General features: G+C 40.0%; 1 protein-coding gene across 1 annotated transcript in view; it reads right to left on the bottom strand.

Moving 5' to 3' along the window:
- The window catches only part of MUSK (muscle associated receptor tyrosine kinase), a 57689-nt gene extending 35999 nt beyond the window's left edge, over nt 1–21690 (bottom strand). The window contains exons 1-5 of the mRNA XM_040091260.2: nt 21551–21690; nt 17466–17592; nt 14088–14239; nt 12572–12699; nt 11913–12054 (exon numbers count right to left, since the gene is read on the bottom strand). Coding sequence (XP_039947194.1) covers nt 11913–12054; nt 12572–12699; nt 14088–14239; nt 17466–17592; nt 21551–21647 — 646 coding nt within the window. The 5' untranslated portion in view covers nt 21648–21690. The remainder of the gene's footprint in view (nt 1–11912; nt 12055–12571; nt 12700–14087; nt 14240–17465; nt 17593–21550) is intronic.
- Between the last annotated feature and the right edge of the window lie 1330 nt (nt 21691–23020).

The raw sequence follows: 23020 nt of genomic DNA, 5'->3' as shown, positions 1-23020 counted from the left end.
GTGATTGAAACCAGGTCGTATGCCTCATATTTTTGTTGCAGCTCAGCTGCAGGACACAGTAAAGGCAAATCTTGTGTGCACAATTTATTTTCCTTTGCTTCCTGTGTTGTGTTGAGATCCAATGTGTCTACGTTGCTGCAGGAACTGGTAAACTGCATATTGTCTTGAAAGGTTTCCTGACATAAATATCCTGGCAAAGACTTTGCACTGTGCAAAATTCATGTGTAAGTACTTAGCTAAATTGCAAGCATTTTTTGTTTGCATTTGCCAGTGTTCCCATAGCTCTTTTGTACCTGAAATGTGAAAGATTAGAATTATTCCTTGTCTGCAGAGGTGTCTCTGGGCTTGGACTTTACTTACTATGCCATAAAAAACCATTTCTGCTTGCCAGCTATATGCTCTGAAGAACCATGAAATTGTGTCATTGTTTTTTTTGCCAGTGAGAAGTCTATTTGCCTTACTCCTCATTCAGATTCATTCAGCTCATAACTATTTACTCTTCCTGACAAGCCTAAACTAGGCAGTCAAGGAGAGTTAAAAAACATAGGGGAGCTACCATTTCCTTCCCACTGGTGAGAGATGAGGGAAGGTCTGACAAACACATTTTTAAACACATAGAAACCTGCAGCATTTGTGTTTTCTAACATTACCTGCATAGACTCAAAAAAAATCTTGAAATACCAGGGCCAAGAACAGGCCATACATCATGCTCATGGATCACCGATCACAGGGACAGCCACACTGAGCTGTGTGCAGCAGCTAATCATGTTCCAAGAGCCAAGGCTGACCAGGCAAGACAGTCTCTGCAGATGATATGACAGACCCAAATCCCACCTTGGAGAACAAACAAATTCTCCAGCAAGGACAATCAACCCCTCCTCTTGCAGCAACAGCAGCAGTAGGTTCTGCACGTGGCTTTGCACTTCCAAAATGGGGATGTGTTAATAATTAAATCCTAAGATAACTGCAAGGTCAGTTTCACTTTGATCTCCTAGTATTTCTTACCTAAGTTCTGTATTTATCTTTTCTGGTAAGTCTACCAAGTAAATACAAAGAGGACCAAAATAGCTCAGAAAAGCTGATACGAGACACTTCCATTTACCTCTATCAAATTGTTTACCAATTTTATTTAATCTATCTACAAACATGATTATTGCTGCAGAACCATGTGTATACAAGTTAATCAAAACAAACAAAACAAACAAACAAACAAAAAATAAGTACAAACACAGTAGGAAAGCCACACAATCATGTATTCTATCTCAAGGAGCAGCACTATTACGTATGGGGCCCAAAAGAGCAAGGTGAGGAAGCGCTGTAAGCAATCAGTGCTTCATCATCCACTGACCCTCACTCTGTTATTGTGGTAACCCAGGAGGATAAGCCTCCAATGCATCTGAAATATCAGTATTTTATACAAAAATCACAGGATACAAGATCTTCTGGGTCCTGATATTGGGAGACTTGGGTCTTGCTGTAGTCCTTGAAATATCATGCAGCACAGGCTAGACTCCACAGCAATACACAGACACTCAACCTGGAGGCTGAGGCTATGAGATGGGCACCAGGGACAATTCAAGGTCTGTGTGGAAGTAAGATGGAGCAAAGCACATCTCCATCCTGAATCCTATGCCTTCAAATTCAAAGCTCTAGTGTCTGATATCAAAGCAATTTTTTCTTAGCGAGGCAATAACTTTTCAAGATAACTTTTTTTAGGGTGGACTCCTAGATTTAGGGGTGGTAGGACAATTTGCACTAGGAGAAGGCTCATGATGGTAAACACATCAGCCACTAACTTCTCAGCTGTGAAAGGCTTTGCATGTAGATGTCTCTGATCCTAGAAGGAGACACCACAAATACACAAAGATGTAATAACCAGGAGTAAAATGTAAATAGATAGCTTATATCCTGTGTAACTATATAAAACCTGGTCTGTACAAGTGTTCATCTCTATATACAGAGCAAACACCAGATTCAAGGACAAGTGAGGATAATGTGTTCAAATTACTTCCCAAGGAAATTAATGAGGAAATTCTTTTCATGTCAGTACTGGTCTTATGTGTTTGGTTTCTTTGAAGGAAAGACCCTTTTGAACTTCCCGTGTTCTTTCTCATCTATGGTACAGAGTCATATCAGGTGCATTTATCTCTGCCTGTACCCACTACTGCATGTGAAACTGGAAAAGAGGTTCCCAGCCTCCTGAGCAATTCCTTTGCTTGTTCCATTCATGATCACAACACATCATGACTGCTGCCAAGGCTACCAGTCTATGTGCATGTATTGAAGTCTTCACAGTTGCACACAAGTCTCCCTTTCTCACTATAAAGAGTTGATCAAACAATTATGGGGAGTCACTGGGATACCCAAAAATGAGATAATTCATGCATCATCCTGACATTTGGATGTCTGGATATCCACCAGTGGGTAACAGCAAAGCCATAAATTTAATTACACTTCCTTTTGTCTGCTTTAAAGTGCTCCTAGCAGTAGCTGCTAGAATGTTCCTTGGTTTGGAGGATAACAAGGAACCTGTTCCCTGCTCACCTTATCCATCATGCATGCTTGATGTTTTGTGTTGAAAACTCATCTAGTTCATCCTACATGAGAGATCCCTCTTTGTTCCGAATTCTCAACTCCCTGATTGATCTGCCCTTTTTGTGATGGTCTATGAGGGGCTCCAGCCACTTCAGAATATTTGTCTCAGTTTGCTCTGGTCACCTTTATCTGATAGCTATGCATATTCTCTATCCTCTACTCCCTTCATTGTTCTGTGGGAAGCTCGTGCTTTCCAGCTAGCCAAACAGTTTACAAAAGAGAGGGATTTTAACTGCCATATCTTTTTTTCTCTTAAAACCACAATTCATGCAATGATGTGAGAAGGTCATAAATTTTTCAACTGCCTTCCCAAGGTCTTTGTTAGGGGAAAAAAGATTTTGTGAAAGGAAATAGCAGACTCAAATGCTTCTTAAAGAAGAATCTTGTGTATGTGCCTTGTCTGAAGCCTCATGCTCCCAGGAGGCCTTCACTGCAGCTCCTCAGTGCCAGAGGCCACCCTGTGATAATGACTCGAAGGCAGCATGAACCTCATGCCAATGTCACAACAGAGCAAGCTTTGGGAGTAAATTGAATAGCTCCCACCTGCTTGTCATTTGCTGAGGGTCTGAGGCTGTTTTCCTCCCCCTGCAGCTTGCTCTGTTACCCTATAATTAGGGCCATGGTTGTTTCTGCAGCATCTGAGAGCCTTGGGATGACTCTGGTGAATGCCGCAGGTAGGAGGAGGTTTAATGAGATATTCTGGGTTTTCAGTTACGCCCACGCCACCCCACTGAGGTCAGTCAAATACTTTGGTGTAATTACAGGCAAACTTGTTCTTTCCCAGTAATGCTTCCTCCTCCCAAATCTTCTGCAATTTTTAAGATCGAACTGCTGTATTCACTCTTTACTGCCATAGGACATTGCCTGCAGGTATGTACACCAGCACCAACACAAACAGGAAAGCCATCCTTTCCCAGAGATTCTGCCTCTGCTCAAGGCAGGGCCGAACACTCTTCTTCAGTGTCGGTATTAGAATTTCCATGAGGAAATTTCACCCGACACTTACATGAAGAACTGAAAACTTCCTTGCCAGTTTGCTATTTAGCAATTCACCTGAGCCAAAACACTCTTTCTCAAAAGGTGATACAAATAAAAATTCAGATTTCACACTGAAATCTAATCTGTGGAACATGCAAGGTAACAGTGCTGACTGACTGCTTCAGTGTCTCTTAGTATCTCCCTTTCCTGCATTATCTGTACCAAGTGCAGGCAAGCCAACAAAAACATGTAAAAAACTTCCTGGGTGACATTATCAGGAGTCAGCTTTCATTTGAAATACAGATCACCCCTGGAATGTTGTCTATCCAAATTGATAGAACTGTCTGCACCATATGCATGCTTTTATTCCTTTTACTTAAATTTTGGTGTGATTTGCTAGCCTGTTGATTTTTTTTGTGATGCGAATTTGTCCCATGACTATATAAGACATCCAAAAAACAGCTGAAGGAAGTTAGTGGCTTACACTAGCTCTTAACTAGTCTTAACAGTCTCTTAACTAAATAGCAATGACATTGCTTTGTATTGTCAAATAGTCTGCCATCCCTTCACTGGCACAAGAATTAGACTAAATAATTAAAATAAAACTCTAGACCAAATCTGGCAGGTCCTGTCTTCTGAAGGGATGGTTCTCCAAGGAAAAGCTTCCTATTTTTAAGGTTAAGGCAGTTTTCAGAAGTGGCTTACAGCGGAACATTTTTGTGGCCTGTGGCAGGGTATTATTTTAGTAGCTAGTAGTAAGCAATAAAATACAGCCAGGAAATGTTTTCTATCTACCAGGGCTGGAACACAAAACCAAACAACATCTAAGTCAGGGGAGTATAAGGAGCCTTGCTTCTACCCTTGTTTTGATGTGATCGTTTTGTGTGCTGCCACACAGTAGCACAGAATGAAGTGGAGCAGCAAGACTTCTACAGAGATATAAATAAAATGGCCTAGTTAAAGAAAGGGTCAGTAGTCCTCAACCAATGCCTCTTCAGACAGTTGGAAACTGCGGACATTTGAACCAAAAATATTGATAAATCCATGGAGAATACAGATAATTTTTTGTTAAGCACACTGCATCTTCTAACGTTTGCCCTGGATAATTTGTATGTTTGTTTCCTTACAGGTCTATGATTGCCAATTTCTAGATGTATCTGTAGAGTGATGACTTCAAAACTAAATATTATCACACAGTATACTCATGAATTCCTTAAGTCTCTGGTACCACAGGCTGGAGATCAAGCTCAGTTTCATATAAATCACAAGATGGAGTTGAGTCTGACTCATTACATTACCAACAGGACCATCCACATCTCTCTCCTCCCACATAGCAGTCCCTGTGTTTATTGCCTTTTTCTATACTTTTCAACATTAAAAATACATCACTGTGCAAACTGGAACTTCAGAGCTTTCACTAGCTGGATGCAACACCTAGAAAGGCAGGAAATGCATTGTTTCCCCACAAGGAGAGAAAAACCTTTTGCACACCAGGTTCCAGTAGACTATTCACACTGTCTACCTACATCAGAAGACTGCCATTCACATGCTGCTGTTGGATTGGAAGGGCACCTCTCAGAGGAATAATTTACCTTCTGTTATGTTAGTGTCTAATGCACCACAATCCTTTGTACATTTCAGTGACAATAATTCCATTAATTTCCTGAAAATAGTCTTTCAATTGTTGAAGCTAAATATAAGGTTAAGGCTGAAATGCGGTTTATGGCATTTTTGCATTTGCAAGCAGGTGTTACTTCAAAACTGTCAGAAATTCATGTTCAACTTTTCAATTTCATTTGTGATTTTTTGTTTTGGACAAGAGCCCTTCTTAATGTAAATTCTACCAATTCACAATGTAGTGGATTATGTAACCTAGAAATGTGTATTCTATTTCATCTGTTGAAGGCTGTTTTTTTGGGAGATGTTTCGTCCTCCCCTTGCTCCTCCAGGGGTGAAGGAGGAGGATGCCTTCTGATAATAGCCCAGCCATTAAATCCAGGTGGGGCAGTGTTTCTTATCTCTTTCACCACCCCTCCATCCTCCAGGGGGACATCTTCTGATAATGGGCCATTAGGGCCCAGCAATGACACGACACATTCCATCATCCCATTGCGAGATGCTCCACCCAGTGGGGAGGAACCAGCTGTTCCTAGCTAGATAAAAACTGGGACTGAAGGACACAAGGTATCCTGTTTTTTCACTGGATTCCCAGAGGAAGACTGGACCCATCTTATCACCACTGTACTTTCTCCAGGACCATCTCTACTCAACAGAACTGCATCTATTACTCCAGGAGGACTTATTTGGACTGCTTCCAGCACCCTGACCAGCAGCGTGTCAGGTTGTATCCCTGACTCTGTCAGGGTTTTTTCCAGGATCCTTGTTTGCTTCCTTGCTTGTATTTTTTGTACTACTACATTTGAATTTTCCTATTTATTTTTAATATTCCTAGTAAAGACCTGTTACTCCTATTTCCCATATCTTTGCCTGAAAGCCCCTAATTGCAAAATTATAATAATTGGAGGGAAAGGGGTTTACATTCTCCCTTCCAAAGGAGGCTCTATATTCCCCTGGTAGACAACTGTCTTTCAAAACCAAGACACACAAAGTGGCATTTTCCTTCCCTCAAGGAAAGAGAAGAAACATTCTCCAAAACATAGGAAAAAAATGAGCCCAGGTCAGGCAATGACGGTGCTAAATCATCACAAAATTTACTAAAGTATGGCTGTTCTGCAATAGACACTTCTTATTTGATGCAGGACTTACATACAACTTCAATGCTGGCTATAAGGACAATATCTGAAAAAGATGGTGAGAGATTAAAGCAAAACCATCCAAAGAAATTTATTTTGCATATTAAGAAAAAATTAATGAAACAGCTTCACTCTCTGTCTGAGTGATAAGCATGCTCATAACAGGAATATTCCCATATCTCTCACCACACAAGATCTCATGGCTTTAAATATATTCTTTTAAAATCACACAATTCGTACAATGGATGTGGGGGATACAATTCTTAACTCAATTCAAACCTTGAAGACTGTACAGTTTTAGGTAGCAGGCCCAGAAGCTAACCTGAAAAGTTCCTGCATGGCTTTTGTGGAGCTATTAATGGATTGGTTTGATATCACTGCAAATACCAACAAAAATCAAAATTCCTCCCCTTCTATGGCCTGTGTACATAAGTGGCTGTCCAATGCATAAAGGAAAAAAAAGAAGAAGGTCTTACAGATCCTACCAATTTCAAATGCTCAAATACCTTCTTGGCACAGCTTAAATATTTATACCCTGCCCTGAGTTTTCACTTATATCAATGGGAATGTGTGCATTTGATGACAAATCTCAACACTATTGATGACAATCGCTGCTTCTCTATTTCCAAAGGAGTGACTTCAGATTTCAGATAAAACTGGATCATAGCCATCTCAGTCAAGATCTCATCAGTAAACTTCAGCCTTCAGACATCTGCGTGAACTACAGATCAGGTAAGCAAGTAAATGCTTCTATTTGGCCATAGTCTTGAATCTTGTATTTACCTAGGAACCTTTCAGCCAGAGATTCACTTTGAGATCAATACTGCAAACCACAAGAAATCTGTGGAAATCCTTTGGCAATATACTGCTTCACTGAGTATATAAATACTCTTCTAGGTTTTGCAAAAGTGTACATTACCAAAATTGATAATGCAATGATTGAAAAGCTAGTTAGCAAAATGCTTAGGATGATAGAAAATGAATACAAAACAGCAGGTCAGAAATGTTGCCTCCAGGAAATTAAAAACTCATTTCTTGGCAAACAGTCAAGATTTTAATATTGTTCCTTTGTCTCAATACACGTTAACTTCTATAGACACCTGTGGATGTACAGTAGCAAGAGGAAGTCATTTTCATATGCTAATTTTAGCAGACCAAACAAACTGAGCACTTATTTGTTTGGCTTTGCAGAGTACTGTGGAAAAGTCTTGTTTCTGCCTATTGCACTTCTGCTTCATGCCAGTACTTTCCCTAGTGCTTTTTTCCATAAGCTGAGTGGACTGTAACTAGAAGAACCAAGTGAGGAAAACACAACCATGCAGCTTCTGGACAGCTATGAACCAACTCACTAGTGGAGAACCAATTTATAATGACCCCAGCAGATGTCAGAAAGAACCAACCCTACTCCTTCGAGATATTCTGTAGAATTAAACAAAAGACATGTATAATTTTACTGCTACAGAGCATACCAAAATCTTAAAAATTATATGTAAATCTTCTTCAGGAGCGATGCCTATCTTGCATAGTTGCTCATTTGGCTCACTTGTCCAATGCTTGCCCCTTGTATCTCTTCTCCATCCCTCATCTCCAGAACCTGTTCCCTGATGTGAAATAAAGGGGATGCTCCATGGCCTGTTTCTTCTTCTAATACCCTCCAGGCACCGCAGGCAGACCTTCAGTGAGGGTAGTGCTGTCCATAGACTCAGCACAAGTACCAGTAAAGAGCTCAAGTCTTCCCACAAACCCAACAATTAGGTCCATTATGACTATGCATCTACCACGTGTGGATTATGCCTTTTAAGAAATAAATGTATTTCACCATCACTTGTCCAAGTTCATCTGGGTTTGCCCTAGACTTGGAGAAAAGATGCAAAAAGGCAATATTTTTAATTCTCTTAATTAAAATCCTAACCCAGGATTAATTTATTATAATTCATGACCTAAGCCCTGGTGCCTGAAACGTGCCCTGGGAAAGTGAACAGGCTGCCCTAACTTTGGACAGGTCTGTGCAGGGTGAAGAACCCACAGAATCCTTATCTCCTTCACCCCATTTACTGATGAAAATCAGGAACTGAAAAATCAGTTCCACTAAGAGAGACCTTCAATGGTTTCCTTTTCCTGTCAAGAACTGCTCCTGAATTTTCATCTAAAACCTATTGCTCAAATTATTTTAACTTTGCTTTAAAAATAATAAAACCTTGAAAATACTAAAGCTGTGCTTTAAAAGTAATAAATAGAGGTCAGTATTATGAATGTTGAGGAAGGCTGACAAGGAATAGAGAAAAAAATATTTGGAAAATCAAAACATCATCATTTTTCAAACAGTTCTACTTTGGACTACTGAAACCAGACATGTACTACGGTAAGGTACCTCAGTAGTGCATACATTTGGGCCGAGACTGTTGTCAGTTTGAACAAATGGATCCTGGAGAGTTCATTCTATGTACTTGTGCTTGCTGTAATTTCTGGGCCAACGTGAGCAAGTCATTTAAGCATGTGCCTGACCAAAAGTACATTTAGGAGTCTGATTGCCTGCAGAAGGCAGTCAGTCTTTTGAGAACACCTCTGCACTTTGAGCAGTGCCTTAAGCTGATTGCAGGAAGTGGAAGCCTAGAAGATAAGGGGCTGATGTGTGTATCTCAAACACTGATAGCCATATAGCTGTGGAGCCAACCCAGGATTGTTGGTAGCGATGGCCAATTACCAACCATGACTGGAGAGAGGGGCTATATAGAAGTAGGGGCAATAATTTTCTGGGACAAATGTCCTTGTTTTGGCTCCCACAGCTAAGCACAACAGAGTACAGCTGAGGCACAGGAATGAGGCCGATGAACAGGCATGGAATGTAAGGGGGGAACAAGAGCACCCAAGATCCCTGAAGGCCCTCAACCCATTTCCAGAAAAGTCTACATGAATGGGCTGCACATGATAACTTGTTTGCATAGAAAGTGAGAAACTTAGCTCCAGGGCATGGAAAGCTCACTATAAAATGGACTACAAAGCTTGGGTACACATGCAGTCCAGGGGCCTGCATACCCCACCAGCTGGATTGATGCTGGAGCCAGAATTGGTGATATCTCTGTCTTCCTTTCTTCTTTTCATTCTCTCTCCTCCTCCTTAATCCACCTCTCTCCCTCTCAGTACCTCTCCTTTCATCTTAGCCCTTCATCCAAAACCCACTGTCCCATGCTTATATAGGAGGTCTGGGATTACCACACACATTTCCATGCTAAATTTGTAATTTATTATTAAAACTTTGTAAGTTTTTGCAGGCCCTCCTACTTTAGTCATTCCTTTCAGCCATGAGGACCTATGATCCTTGAGTGCTCCGTTCCATGTAAGGGTGGGGTGCCACACAGGACTAATGCTGGATCCATTAAAATGGACCACATAACAAATCAGGATCTATGTGATCTAGATCTAGCTAGACATAAATAATTACACTGCTCTTTGAATGGACACTTGCATTGAATTAAATATTTGTAGTTAACCAGCCATGTTTATTCATTTTATTTTAATATTAAACCACACTATGCAAGCTGGGGACCCCAATAAATACTAGGACCAAGATTTTTTAAAAATATATGGTAATGTTATTAAAGAAAATCTATAAACAACAGTTTTCATAAATTTTCTGAACACGATGAATGCTCAAAGAACCACGGAGTGTGGTTTTCCTGCTTTGAATAACTTTAGTATATTATTTATTTGGAGTTCTTTTAAAATCCTGATACTAGTGGGGTTGGGGAGGCAGGAGGGGAGGGATACTAAAAATACTAAAAGAGGTGTGTGAGGGTGATGTGTGCAATACCTACTTTCAGGTGTACACAGGTATGCATACATGTATTTATGCTAAATATCCACAAAAAAAAAAAAAAAAAAAAAGCCCACTAAAATACCATGAGGGGAAGGGATTTGTATGCACAGCAAGCTGCTCTGCAGGATTACGAATGTTGTTAGTTTGAACAAATGGATCCTGCACAGTTCACTCTATGTACTGATTCAGGATTAATACTTCTGGATTTTGGAAGCCAAAAATATAAACCAAACGTCTGTCTAGTTTGGGTGGCTCCTTGAATTTAGGTATGTTGTACAGGTGTTCTACCAGAGAAACCAAGGTGAGCCTGGAGGAGAGCATTTATTTGTTCACCCAACACATGAATGGAACACGAGGGGATAATTTGTGTGGGAGAATTGACCTGCCACTGATCAATTAGGAACTAATCTTCTTCATTTTAAAAAGAGCACACATGCACACCCCAAATAGGGTATTTGTGGTTTATTTTGCCAGTCCTTAAATTAACAGGCCACTACATAATTCTGGAGATGGAGAAAAACCAAGACATCAGCCTTAGCAGCCTGGATTTTTGCTGCAATTCCAGCTTGCTTTTAGATTCCCTAACTGGCTCTGGCAGATCTGGATCAAAGAATTGCAGCATTTGTGTGCATGGCACCAAGTATCTGCTGTTCACAGTTTGACTCTTGACAAGCCTTTGCCCATTGTCTCAATGACAGAGGCCAAAGTAAAACCCAGGACACAAGCTCTTCACATCAAGATCCAACTGTTTTCAGCTTGCTTCATCTCTTTTAGCCTAAGAGAAGTACGGCTTTAAATCTAGTTTAAGAATAGCTGCCTTCCTGTTTTAAAGCTATTTAAGGAATTTCTAGCATGCATGGTCTGTATGTATAAATATTAAAAAGAGACCAAAAAAACCTGAAAAATCAATGCATTTTTTAGGAAATCAGCAAACCTGCAGTAATGTGTAGTTAGATCTGTTATACCTGATACTGCTCCCAGAAGGTAGTCTATGGTCCTCTTAGAAATGGGATTGCGCACTAAGTAACCTCTGATAGTTCCAGGCCAAATGTAACCAACAATAGCATTTTGAAGCTCACTAAGCAAATGAAGAACCTTCTGTATTTTCTGCATTACAGTCATCCTGAATCGGAAATAAAAATTAGTTCATCTACTAAAACTGTCATTCCCCCACTCAGTTCACAAGCCCTTGCCCAAACCAAATTCTCTTATAGGATTCAGGAAGATAGAATGCCTTGTTGCCAACATTTGGCCACTCCTTTCTACTGTTCTCAGTACTTTGAAACTGATGGTGGTCCACACCACATAGCAAATACCTTCTATACATAAGAATTGGACACAGAGTAGATAAGGACCAGAAACTGAAAAATCAATCTGGTGTTCATTTAGTGGGAAGAAATGTTCAAGTTCACAAAGGCAAAATCTTCTCCTCTCCTCTCCTCTCCTCTCCTCTCCTCTCCTCTCCTCTCCTCTCCTCTCCTCTCCTCTCCTCTCCTCTCCTCTCCTCTCCTCTCCTCTCCTCTCCTCTCCTCTCCTCTCCTCTCCTCTCCTCTCCTCTCCTCTCCTCTCCTCTCCTCTCCTCTCCTCTCCTCTCCTCTCCTCTCCTCTCCTCTCCTCTCCTCTCCTCTCCTCTCCTCTCCTCTCCTTTTTTATCACCCTCTAGGGTGGTTTCGACAATATCAGCACAGTACTTCGGTTTAATTCAAGTTAACTGGGTATGCACAAGGGGCTGGCACGTGGAGCTCAAGTCTGGTTCAAAAGTCACTCACCTTCCACTACCACAGTGGCAGGTTTTGAATAGGCTGTGCCCAAGCTGTTCTTGGCTACACAACGATACTCTCCCGCATCTTCTCTCTGAACATTGTGTATCCTTAAATTCCCAGAATCAAGGACAGCAATTCGAGCAGTCTCCTGCCAGAGGAAGAAGCACTTGTGGTGAGAACTCTACATGCAGACTGCACACAAATAGCATCAAAAATCTGTTCACAAAGTTTAGGCTTACATGCATGAACACTGTACATGCTGTCCTACAACTGAGGGATTTGGGGCCAGCTCTTCCTGCTCATTCTATTATGTCATGATATACTCATCCATTGCTGCTTTTGCAGATCATTGATTTATAACTTCAAGAGTTCTTATTTAAGAGAACACTCACAAGTGTTTTCCTCTGTATTTTGCCATACTGAGTAGTAACAAGCATATAATATAGATGCATATAAAATATATGCACATAAAATATAGATGCACAGAGAATATTTGGTTTGCATGTAGAAATTATTTCAGATGAAGATATTTATGAGATGAGGCCTGGATTTTCCAAATTCTTCCTTTCTAGTTACTAGAATTTACAAATACTATAACTAATGCTATATTTAACACAGTACCTTTAGCAAATGATTAGCATTACTGAAAACCATTCTCTACTCACCTTTACAGCTGTTTCTCCTTTGACCCATGAAACAGAAGGTTTTGGGTTCCCCATTGTAGTGCATGGAAGAACAGCCTTTAACCCTTCTATTATTTCTACATTTATAGGTGGACGGGTTATTTTGGGTCCTAAAATTTTAAAAGCCAAAAATTAAAGTTGAAATGAAGCTAAGACATAATAGAATGAGACAAATTCAGAGATTACAACAAAAAAATCTGCTGCTTTTCTGTGTATTGCTGAAAGAGAGCAGTCTTTCTTGGCTATGAAGTGCTTTAGTAAAAAGAACTTTCTTCAGCACAGCATTTAGTTTCAGTTTATGGATGCAAAAGCAGCTAACTTCCATGGGTTATTTGTTTTCCTGAGTGGAGTTTGACAGTCATTTGAATTAGGGCCTGGGCTAAATTCCAAATTCAGATAAGAATATTTTCAGTATTGAAGAATGTTAGCATTCCATGTTCTGACATTCTTCACTGCGTAAACACTCTCTCGTCTCAAAGCTTATATCTGGACTGAATCCATTTTGAAAGAGTTTTAACCCAGGCTTGCCTCTAGCTCAACAAGAAGGGCATGTAAACACAATTAATATCCTTAACTGAAGGATTTATAACTATGCTAGTGAAAAGGACAATCAAGCCTTAAAGAAAAAGCAATCAAACTCCCTTGAAGTTAATGAGGGATCAATTTAAATTCATTTTACTGAAAGAACATGGTCTGTCTGAGCTGAGAGTTTAAAAGGTCATCATCTCAGTATTTTGGGAGAGCTGACACTTTAACGCCCTCGCATGATAATGAACCAGCAGAAAAGCAAGCTTCAGAGAGCATCACCTCCTGGCCACCACCTGCAAGTAACTGCAGAGTTCCAGAATTACAAGACCTTGAGGGTTATCTCAGTAGCACAGACAAATCCTTTCCTACAAACAAATGCTTTAGGCAGAATATACCTCTGCTGCTCTTTAAAGTGTTTCCATAAATAACAATTCACTCTAGTCATGTAAGTCCAACTTTATTGAGTTTGGCACATATGTAGCTCTCTGCAAGACAAGTCCTTTGCCTTCCGTGTGGGATGATGAGATTTACAGCATGGTGCTCCAGACCATTCAACACTGCTATTGAGAGCATCTGAACATAATTTAGTTGATTTTTCCATCTTCAGGAAGAAATCTATTAGCGAAATTTTACATTTAAAATTCACCAGGAATCTATGCAGTACTGCCACAGAGGTCTAATCTATCAAACTGTGCCTCTTTTACAGTGTTTTGCAAAAAGGGCATTCTTCAAAGCATCAGTTTTTGTCTTCTGATCTTGGAACAAGTGCATGTTATTCAAAGTAAATAATCACAACTGCATTGTTATGATCCCATGTGCCATGTCTCTGACTCAAAGAACTGCACCCAGCTTCACAAGAACATGAGTCCGCCCTGAACATGGATCCCCAGGCACCACACATGGGAGTCTGCTCAGACTTTCGATTAAAAACACTCACGTGGCGTCAGGAAGAAATTGCGTTGGCACTTACGCATTTTCACCTGGAGAGCCCCACAACTCTGTGCAGGTGCTCCAACTCCATTATCTGCTGTGCAGCAGTACACACCATCATCACTGTCCTCCACACTCAGGATGGTCAGGAGCTGCCCGTTCCTCTGGATGCTGTACCGTGTGTCAAACAGCCTGCAGGCACAGCACAGATTGTCAGGGACAACCAAGGACAGAGAAAGGGAATTGTATTTGAATATGCAGACTGCTGGTGTCACTACAAATGGCAATAAGCTTTACCTTTGATTTTCAACCCCAAGCAGAAGGGAAGGTGCTGAAACTGCTGAGTTCAGGCTTTAAGATTCAGATTCTCACTAGATTGTCACTAGTGTAGTGGCAATTCTTCCTTCACCCAGACATTGGCAAAGTAAGTAGGTACCATGTCTGGGGTTCTGGCTGGCCAAGGACAGGCATGAGCACAAATAATCTTTTCTGGCCAGGTCCTGTTTTAGGCATAATTGCTTAATGAAAGGGACAGATGCTTATATAGGAACTAGAGCTGGCTGAAATTGTTTAAAGAAATCTTGTTCAGGAAAAGAAAAAAAAAAGGAAAAGAAAAAGAAAAAGGCCAAAAAACAAAACCCACAAGTTTTTTTGGTATTTTTATTAAACAGATAAAGTTATAGAAATATTTTTACAGTTACAAAAAAAGACACATACCAAAAACTGAACTTTTGTGTCTACATCCTAGAGTGGTTTTGTCTATTTGTTTGGGAAAAAAAAACAAAACAAACCAAAACAAGCCAATAAACAAGCAAAGAAATATTCTGAAGGCATCTGAAAGTTAGAAGATTCAAGGAGAGTGGTAGTTTAACGACAGCAAGACTTAACCTGGATATTTCTGGGAACTGAAGAAAGCCCTAAAGCTGGAGCAACAAAAATACAGGATATTGTAAAAAAAGTATATGGAGGAAAGACCATTTTCACATGTGAGCATGACGAGAGAAGTGTGGTATGTGAGTAGGGGAGATGTGTATATTCAAGTGTGAGAGCCAGGGAAAGCAGAAAGATAGATGGTGAGAAACCAGAGGGCTGACTTATTGATTTTCATTGCAAAACTGCAAAGCTATAATAAATATAAATAAATAGTATAAATAGACACGACAAATAGTAAATTTCTTTGTGTTTTATCTTTACACCTTTGTTAATGCTTTTAGGAAGCACTTTGATTCTTGTGAACAGGCAAATGGGTTCTGACCTGAGGATTTTGCCCCAACCAATCAAATATCTGGCTACTACATATTTCAGGTTTTGTGTTAAAAATTTCACAGTAGTCATTGACTAATCTGAAAGTATAATTTATGATGTTTTAGGCATGTATTTCCTTCAACAGCATTTCACCATTCAGTATTACATCTCCCTCCTCTTTTCCATGGGAAGAAAGAACGCCATGAAGTCATCCATAGTGTAAAAGGCATGCTGACTCTGTCCCCTTTCTTGTCCTAAGGAAGGCTCATTGTGGGCAGCCCTGTTCTGGGACACAGGACAGGTAACCATTTCACTCAGCACAGGGCACCTGCTGGCTTGCTTACACAAGTTCTGATGTCAAAAAGAAAGGAAGACAAGTGCTGACTGTTCTCTGCCCTGGATCTATTCACATTGAAGTTGAAAGTTTACATACTGTTTTGTTTTGAAGGTTAATCTTGCTGTCTGTCCAGGTTGCTGGGACCTTGGCAAGAGAAGAAAATTTTGGAAATGAAATAACTGATATTAATTGGTTTTAATAACTAGGCCCTTTGGAGTTTGATGCACGCACACACCCAGAAGCACAGAAATATATTTATATGGGGTTTTTTTTCAGAAAAAGGTTCTTCTGATCTGATGCTTTTCCATTATGCAAATATTTTCACCTGAGTTTCAGAAAGTAACAAATATATTCAGCTTAACTTTTCCTCTGTCTGGTCTGAGCTTTTGTATCCAGCAGTACTAAATATTAATGCCTTCAGAAAGTGAAACACTTGCTGTTATTAATGCTGCTTCAGAAGTCCCAGTAAAAGAATGAAGCACCTGAGCTCTATGGCCGTACCAGAAGAGGTTTTTTTATCTTTATTTTCCTTTTTCGTCAAAGCACTGTGTCTCAGAAAGAGAGTGGAATGGCTTTAAGATGTGTTTGGCTTCTGGAAGAGGGGATTGAGGTGGTAAATGATCTGGATTTCAAATTATTTTAGAACACATGGAGAACGATCTTTTAAAGACATTAGGAGAGAAAAACACAGTCCTTCATGGATGGCTTTCTCTCCCTGCTTTGATTATCAGCCATAATGTCACTGGTGGGGAAGGAATTAGGAGAAAGGTGACTTGATTTGGAAATTACATCCTTGGAAATTCAGATCTCCATGCTGGAACAAAATCAGAGTCAGAAGATTAGGGCAAATTTTGCTGAGATTGCAGAAAATTAAAAAAAAAAAATTCTAAAGGCTTTTATTCTTATTTGTAACTTTCTGCTTTGTCCTACTCTACAGAGGTTTTCCAGGCAGCTCCTTCTGCTGCTGACTTATTTGAAGCCTCCTATGCCAGAGGTTCAAAGTCTTTTTGGATGTTTGACCACAATAGCTGAACCATCCTTCAGGTGACCATCTGCCCAACATGGACATCTCCTGTGGAGGATGGACATTGACTTTATTAGAGAAAGGTTGTGCTGCATTTTCCCTCACAGAGGAAGTCACTTACAGCCATGTAGAATGAGAAACTGATCCAAAGACATGTGGCAGATGTAATGTGATTTCAGAGCTAGAAGACCAAGTATTATTTACTTTGTAGAAACCTGTCTACAGCAAAAGAACAAAAGCAATGGTAGCAACTTCCATAACACATTTCCACACTTCCAGAAGGCTTCTTTGTTGACATCTTGATGCCTTGTGGCTAATGTCTGACCGTTATGTTATGTGTGCCTGGGGCTAATATTATGCCAATTGCATAACAATGAGAAGACAATTTCCAGATCCAGAACTAGAAGCAAACAAGAATGGCACAGCACAACCTCTTCCATTCAAAGTTTCCAAGCACATTGAGACAGACAAAAAGTCCTGCTAAGTTCCTTTTAAATATTACACAGCGTTCTCCTCCTTCATAGAAGCATAAACTGAGGAAGAGAGCAGATTGAATTGTCTGAAGCTGGAGAGAAAACTCCTTGTATAGCTTGCAGCAGAAACTAACTCTCTGCAAGCTCAAGTATGTGAAGAGCAACCCCCAAGTGCTCTTACCCCTCCCGCAGAAATACAGAATACAGAATACATTACAGCCACTTATTCTCTCTCTTGACAGAGACCCATTTTTATATTTCCAGATATCTTCTGTATCATGAAAGAAAGCACTGCAATTTTGGAAGAAGGTGCTGGTGAGGGCCGGGGTTGCTCCCTACCTGATGGGAATGCTGTTGCGTGTCCATGTAATCTCCGGCTCAGGATATGACTCCACTACACAGACAAACTTGGCAATGTCTTCTACCAGGGCATCCACGGTTTCCAGAGGAGTGCTGATCAGGGGAGCTGCATGAAGAAGAGAAGATGAGAATGCCTCCTAGTGCCTACTGGAGAGGGTTACATAGCCTCCTGAACACCTTTGGTGGCGGGAGCCGGGTCCCTGCAGGGTCACTCAGTGGCATTTTTCCTTGAGGACTCTCCATAAGGTGCAAAACAGAGCAAACCAAGCTCCAACAAGCTTAGTTTTTGACCCACCTCTTCCTTGAGACTCACAGCAATGGGTGAGAATACTACAGTGACTGTGACAGGTAAGGCTGTCCCACTGCTACGAGAGTGGCATTGCATAGGCTGGAAGTGCAAGGGGCAGCACACAAATTGAACCCAAGTTGACCCACCCCTGGAGTGGGAAGAATGCCTCCTTATTAGTGCATGAGATCTGGGGGGTGGGTTGACATTATTACAGGATTTATTCTGTCAACTATTTTTCTTTTTTAAAAAGACAAACAAACAAACAAAAAAACAAAACCCAAAACAACACAAAACCCCACCCCTATTATATACAAACACCAAACCCATTATATCGCACTGTATTTTTCTAAGCCAGGCTCACAAAGATCATTCAGATCATTCAGATTTGTCTTATAACTATGACATATTCTTTTTCTCACAGTGTCAAACCAAGTAGCAAGAGGGTTAGAAGTTGAATAGCTATGTCGAATGCTTATTATCACAGATCTGTTGTCATACATCACTTGAATGCATCTTTAGAAACATTTACCCTCACTCTGGTGAAAGACTTGAAGCACAGCTGGAAGGGATCAAAGCATAAGCCTAGCCTCTCTGTTTCCCTGTTCATGGTACTCATTGCAGCCACTTCGTCCAAAAATACTTGAATGTTTTGATCTATGGCTGCAAGAGACATGCATCCATACTGGTTGGACTGAACTTCACTGACAACTGTACTGAGATAAACTAGTTTTTACCATATTCCTGGAACACTACATTGAAAATGTATCATGGATTCTGGAGTCTTCCTCACCGAATACAGCAGTATCTGGCCCATTATTTTTTCACAAAGAATCCCAACTGCTGTGTATCTACTAGCCCTCCCTAGTACAATGAGATTCAAATTCAGGAAAAAAAAAAAAACTATATGCATTTTACCCTCCCCAAGGAATGGGCAAAAGAGGAGAGATTCAGATTTAAGTGGCTGAGAATAATAGAAAATCAATACTTTAATCCTTTTTCAATTTACTTTGACTTCAATGGAAGTCAAAATTAGAATGTCCTTGGAGTTCTGCCGGAATGAAGCTAGAGAAAGAAAGGATCAGCTTCCACTATCACATTTATGTAAAACTCTAAACGCTTTTGACATTTCATTAGAATGAATCTGCCTCAATAATATTTCTAGATTATATGGCTTCAGATGGTATCATTGATTAACAATAATGACTATATTTATGTAAATTTCAAAACTACATCTAAGCTCTAAAGATCATATGGACTAAACTTCAATTAGAACAAGTTTGTGATGAATTCATTGTCTAAGATCACTGCTTCAAATTGTATCATGCATCACTTTATTAGGTCATTTTGGGTCACAATAACAGAAATAATCATCTGTATTGTTCCCCAGATGAATCCCATGCAGGGAAACCAAATGGAAGATTTGTATAAAATCTTCATTTTGCTACTACTGAAAGTTGTCTTAGGAGAATAACCCCAACCGATGGTTATCCTATCTACTTCAAAAGAGAGGTTGATATTTCATGACAGGGTTTATTGGGGTTTGATGGCATTAACCCCAGAGTTTTACAATCTAACTTTATACAGTATGTTTTTGTTGCTGTTGTCCACATTCCTCAATCTCTGGAATGATGTTTTTCAGACCCTGAGAAATGTAAATTTTTACAGTAATAATAATTCAAAGCAACTAGTTTTATAACTGTTGTAATGACAAGCACAGCTACTCCAACAAGTAATAAAGCTACATTTGTACCAAGAAGTGGCAGGCGTAATGACGGTATTTTGTTCTTTGGGCAAACAAGATCTTTCAGGTTTCTATATTAAATAAATTGTTTAGAAACAGTTACATACTTTTAGAGTGCATCTTTTATTCCATAGATGATAGATTATTGCATAGAAATGGCCTGACCCAATACCTTTTGAAAGACAGCATACAGCTATTTGGGCAGAATCAAGCCTCATACAAGAAAATAATGTCCAAACTGACAGCACTACAGTAACAGGAAAATAAATTATTTTAAAGATACCTTCCCAAATTCTACATCCTCAGAGAGAAACCATGGCAGCTACTGGGATGTATAATGTTCTCATATGCTCTTTTCACCTTGGTGATATTTAACCCAAGTAAGGAGAGTGGGCAGTGGAACATGCTGTCATTTTGTGAGGCAGCAACAGAGTCCCAAAATGGCTGAGATGGTACTTACATCTAAAGCCATCTAAACTGTTTGGGTGCTGGTGTCAGTCCATGTTTTCTCCATAAAACACTCTACACTGATGATGTGTGCATTACCAAATTTTAGCATAGGAAAATAAAATCTGGACAATGTACGGACATATCTATCATCACGTGGAAAGGGAGTCAGGTGTTTCCATGTGCGTATACTGGAGCTTTCTGATATTTTTAAGGTATCCTTGTGACTTTAAATAAATTGAAAATAAATTAATTTATATATGTGTAAAGTCACACAGGTGACATTTTTCTGGATGTCAGCTGTAGTTTCCCGAGATAGAAAAATGACCCAAGGCTGGTCACGGGACTATGAGAAAGCCAAATCCCCCTCTATCCTCAGCCCACCAGAAGCTTCCAAATGTCTTGGCTTTGGATTTGGATTCACACTTTTGAAACCAGACCAACCAGGCAAACAAAACAGTGCAGAAAACAGAACCAGTCCCTCTGCAACATTGGAGACACCTGGAGAAACTACAGTTTCCTTGGTAAAAAACCGCTCAGCTGTGATGTTCTAGAAAAGGGAATGTATCTGTTCATTACACTATGATACCAAGATAAAAAATCTGTCTCTGTCCTCTTTGTTTTTCTTGTCTCTCTAATATCGCTTGTCTTACTACAACATTCAAAAAGTGTTGAGTTCACAAATTTAGTTTAGCACCTTAGGAAAATCCTAATGTTCTTATTTCAAAACATTTTTATAAAGAAAATACTTTTTTTTTTTTTTAATTACTTTGGGAATAACCTGACTAACAACTGTAAAAGCATAGCCCTGTAGGAGTAGCAATGTTGGCCTAACATGCAAACACTGGCATTCTCCTTAAGATTTAATTTTGTTTTCCTGAAACTACAAAGTTTCTAGTAAGCATTGAATTGTACTGGACCATCACTGTCCAGCAAAAATTGTTGTCCGTGGGTTTACCAAATAGTACAGCCAGAATGGTACCATAGATGTATTTCATACCTCAAAGACATTTCTAAACAGATTTTTTTACCAATTCTTTTGTTGGCTAAAAGTACATGTGCATATGCCCATGTGCCCACAAGATAGGAAGAAGGTATGATAACTTCTGTTATATGCTGTAACAAACTGCATATTTGTACTCACATACATATTCTTTGTAAAGACATCATAGATATTTACTTATTTTGAAGCTTTATATACTTACAAACCTACACAGATGTGCTGAACACAACAAATCTTGGGCTCTGCAGCAACTGGTGCTACCAGCCATTACCACTTCTGAGCTTCCTTTTACATTAGAAATTTACATTCTGCCCAGGCTGAATCCAAAGGTTTCCTCTGCCTATTACAATAGATTATGTGCTCTTCACAGACAAAGAACCTTCAATTCCAAACACAAATACGAAAATATTTTCACTACTATCCTTCTAAAAGCAGAGAAATGACCATTGAAAGCAGACCATTTTTTTATTTATTCGGAAAGCTACAGCACTACCCACTCCACCGTTACCAGACACACCTTCCCCTTTGCAAAATCTCCTCCAACAAATAGCAGAAGAGCAGGGGAAAAGCCCCTCCAAGCAAACCTTTCAGAAGTGTGTCAGCCAAGCTGATGGCTGCCAGGGTGAGGACGTGCACCAGGGGCACCTTCAGCAGGTCATTCATGTTTGATCCAGAAGGCATCCAGCCCCTTCAGGCAAGGCGTGCGGACCTCCCAGCCGGCTGCATTTCGGAAGCAGTGTGCAAGCAGAGCTTCTCTGCGAGTGACAGAGTAGAGTCTGAGGGATCTAAGTATAATCAGGAATTCTCCCACCCAGTGGTGGTGATGGACGTGGCCAGCTGGTGTATATCCACTTTGGTCAGTGTGAAAGAGTGGGGCTCATGAAACAAGAGAAAGCAAATCCCTTCTGAATTCCTTCTAAGCAAACAGAGAACAGTACAATAGGCAAATGTATTTCCAGGGCAGGACCCTACCCCAATGTTGCAAAGTCACCAGACCTTTATTCCAGCACACTGTAAGTGCAGTGGTAGGGAAAAAAATGCTTGCCATTGCCCTTTACTTCATCTTAGTTCCCTTTTTTACAGTTTTTCTCCTCTCACTCATACACACTCCCTCTTATTATAACCTTTCAAGATGGGCTGTATGCCACCTGTCGCCCTGCTGATAGTATTTCTTTTCTTAACAGATGCATTTGCTGGAGTAGAAGAGGTTGGCATTGGTGGCTAAAAGTGCCTTTCCATAGGGAAAAAAGACAGTGGGGTTTAATCTCCAGAAATATCTTGTTAGCCAGCAGGTCTCTGCCTAAGATGAAAGACAGACAATCAACATTCATTTTCTAGGAAGACGTAAAGTAACATCAGAATCAAGATCTCCTGACTCACTCTGTCTTGGCTCATCCTACCACAAAGGCCTACATTATATTTTCCAAAACTGTCAAGTCATTTGTGCTGCCTGTTTTTCCAATATAAATATTTATATGAAGAGCGAAGAGGCTTACCAGTGTGGAAAGGCTGGTGCGGGGGCAACATCTGCATGAGCAGGGAAAAAGACGAAAAATCAGTCCAGGAAGAACATAACTGATGATGATCCTCTTGGAACATGACTCCTCATGCTTTTCATCATTTTATCAGCAGAGTGGATGAGAGCTTTGTGCTAAACTACATGGTTTGAGGAAAGTGAATGTGCAGTCATAACATATCACAGTAAAAGGTACTTTGAGATCTCTGGTATTTCCTTTATTTGCTGAAACTCTTGACTTAAACTGCTTCTTAACAGATTTTTCTGCAAAGAATGTGGTTCATCAGTGCTTCTTCTGAGGAGCAAATGGAGTAAAGCTTACCAGGGCGATGAATATGTGAATCCCCATGGTTTGGAATGGCTTTATAAAAGCAATTTTACTTTGGGGACATGCCATTGTTGATTAGGAACATGGATCTCTAGACAAATGTTTGAAGATGAATAAAGGCAGAAACACTCAGAAAAGATGTTAAAGATATTCCAAAAATTTTGGAGCTAGCAATTGCAACAAAGCAAAACAAGAAGACGATGAAACAAC

This window comes from Hirundo rustica, chromosome Z, assembly GCF_015227805.2.
Source record: "Hirundo rustica isolate bHirRus1 chromosome Z, bHirRus1.pri.v3, whole genome shotgun sequence".
Classification (NCBI taxonomy): domain Eukaryota; kingdom Metazoa; phylum Chordata; class Aves; order Passeriformes; family Hirundinidae; genus Hirundo; species Hirundo rustica.
The sequence above is the reverse complement of the archived record's forward strand: the minus strand, read 5'-3'. Positions and strand labels throughout refer to the sequence as shown.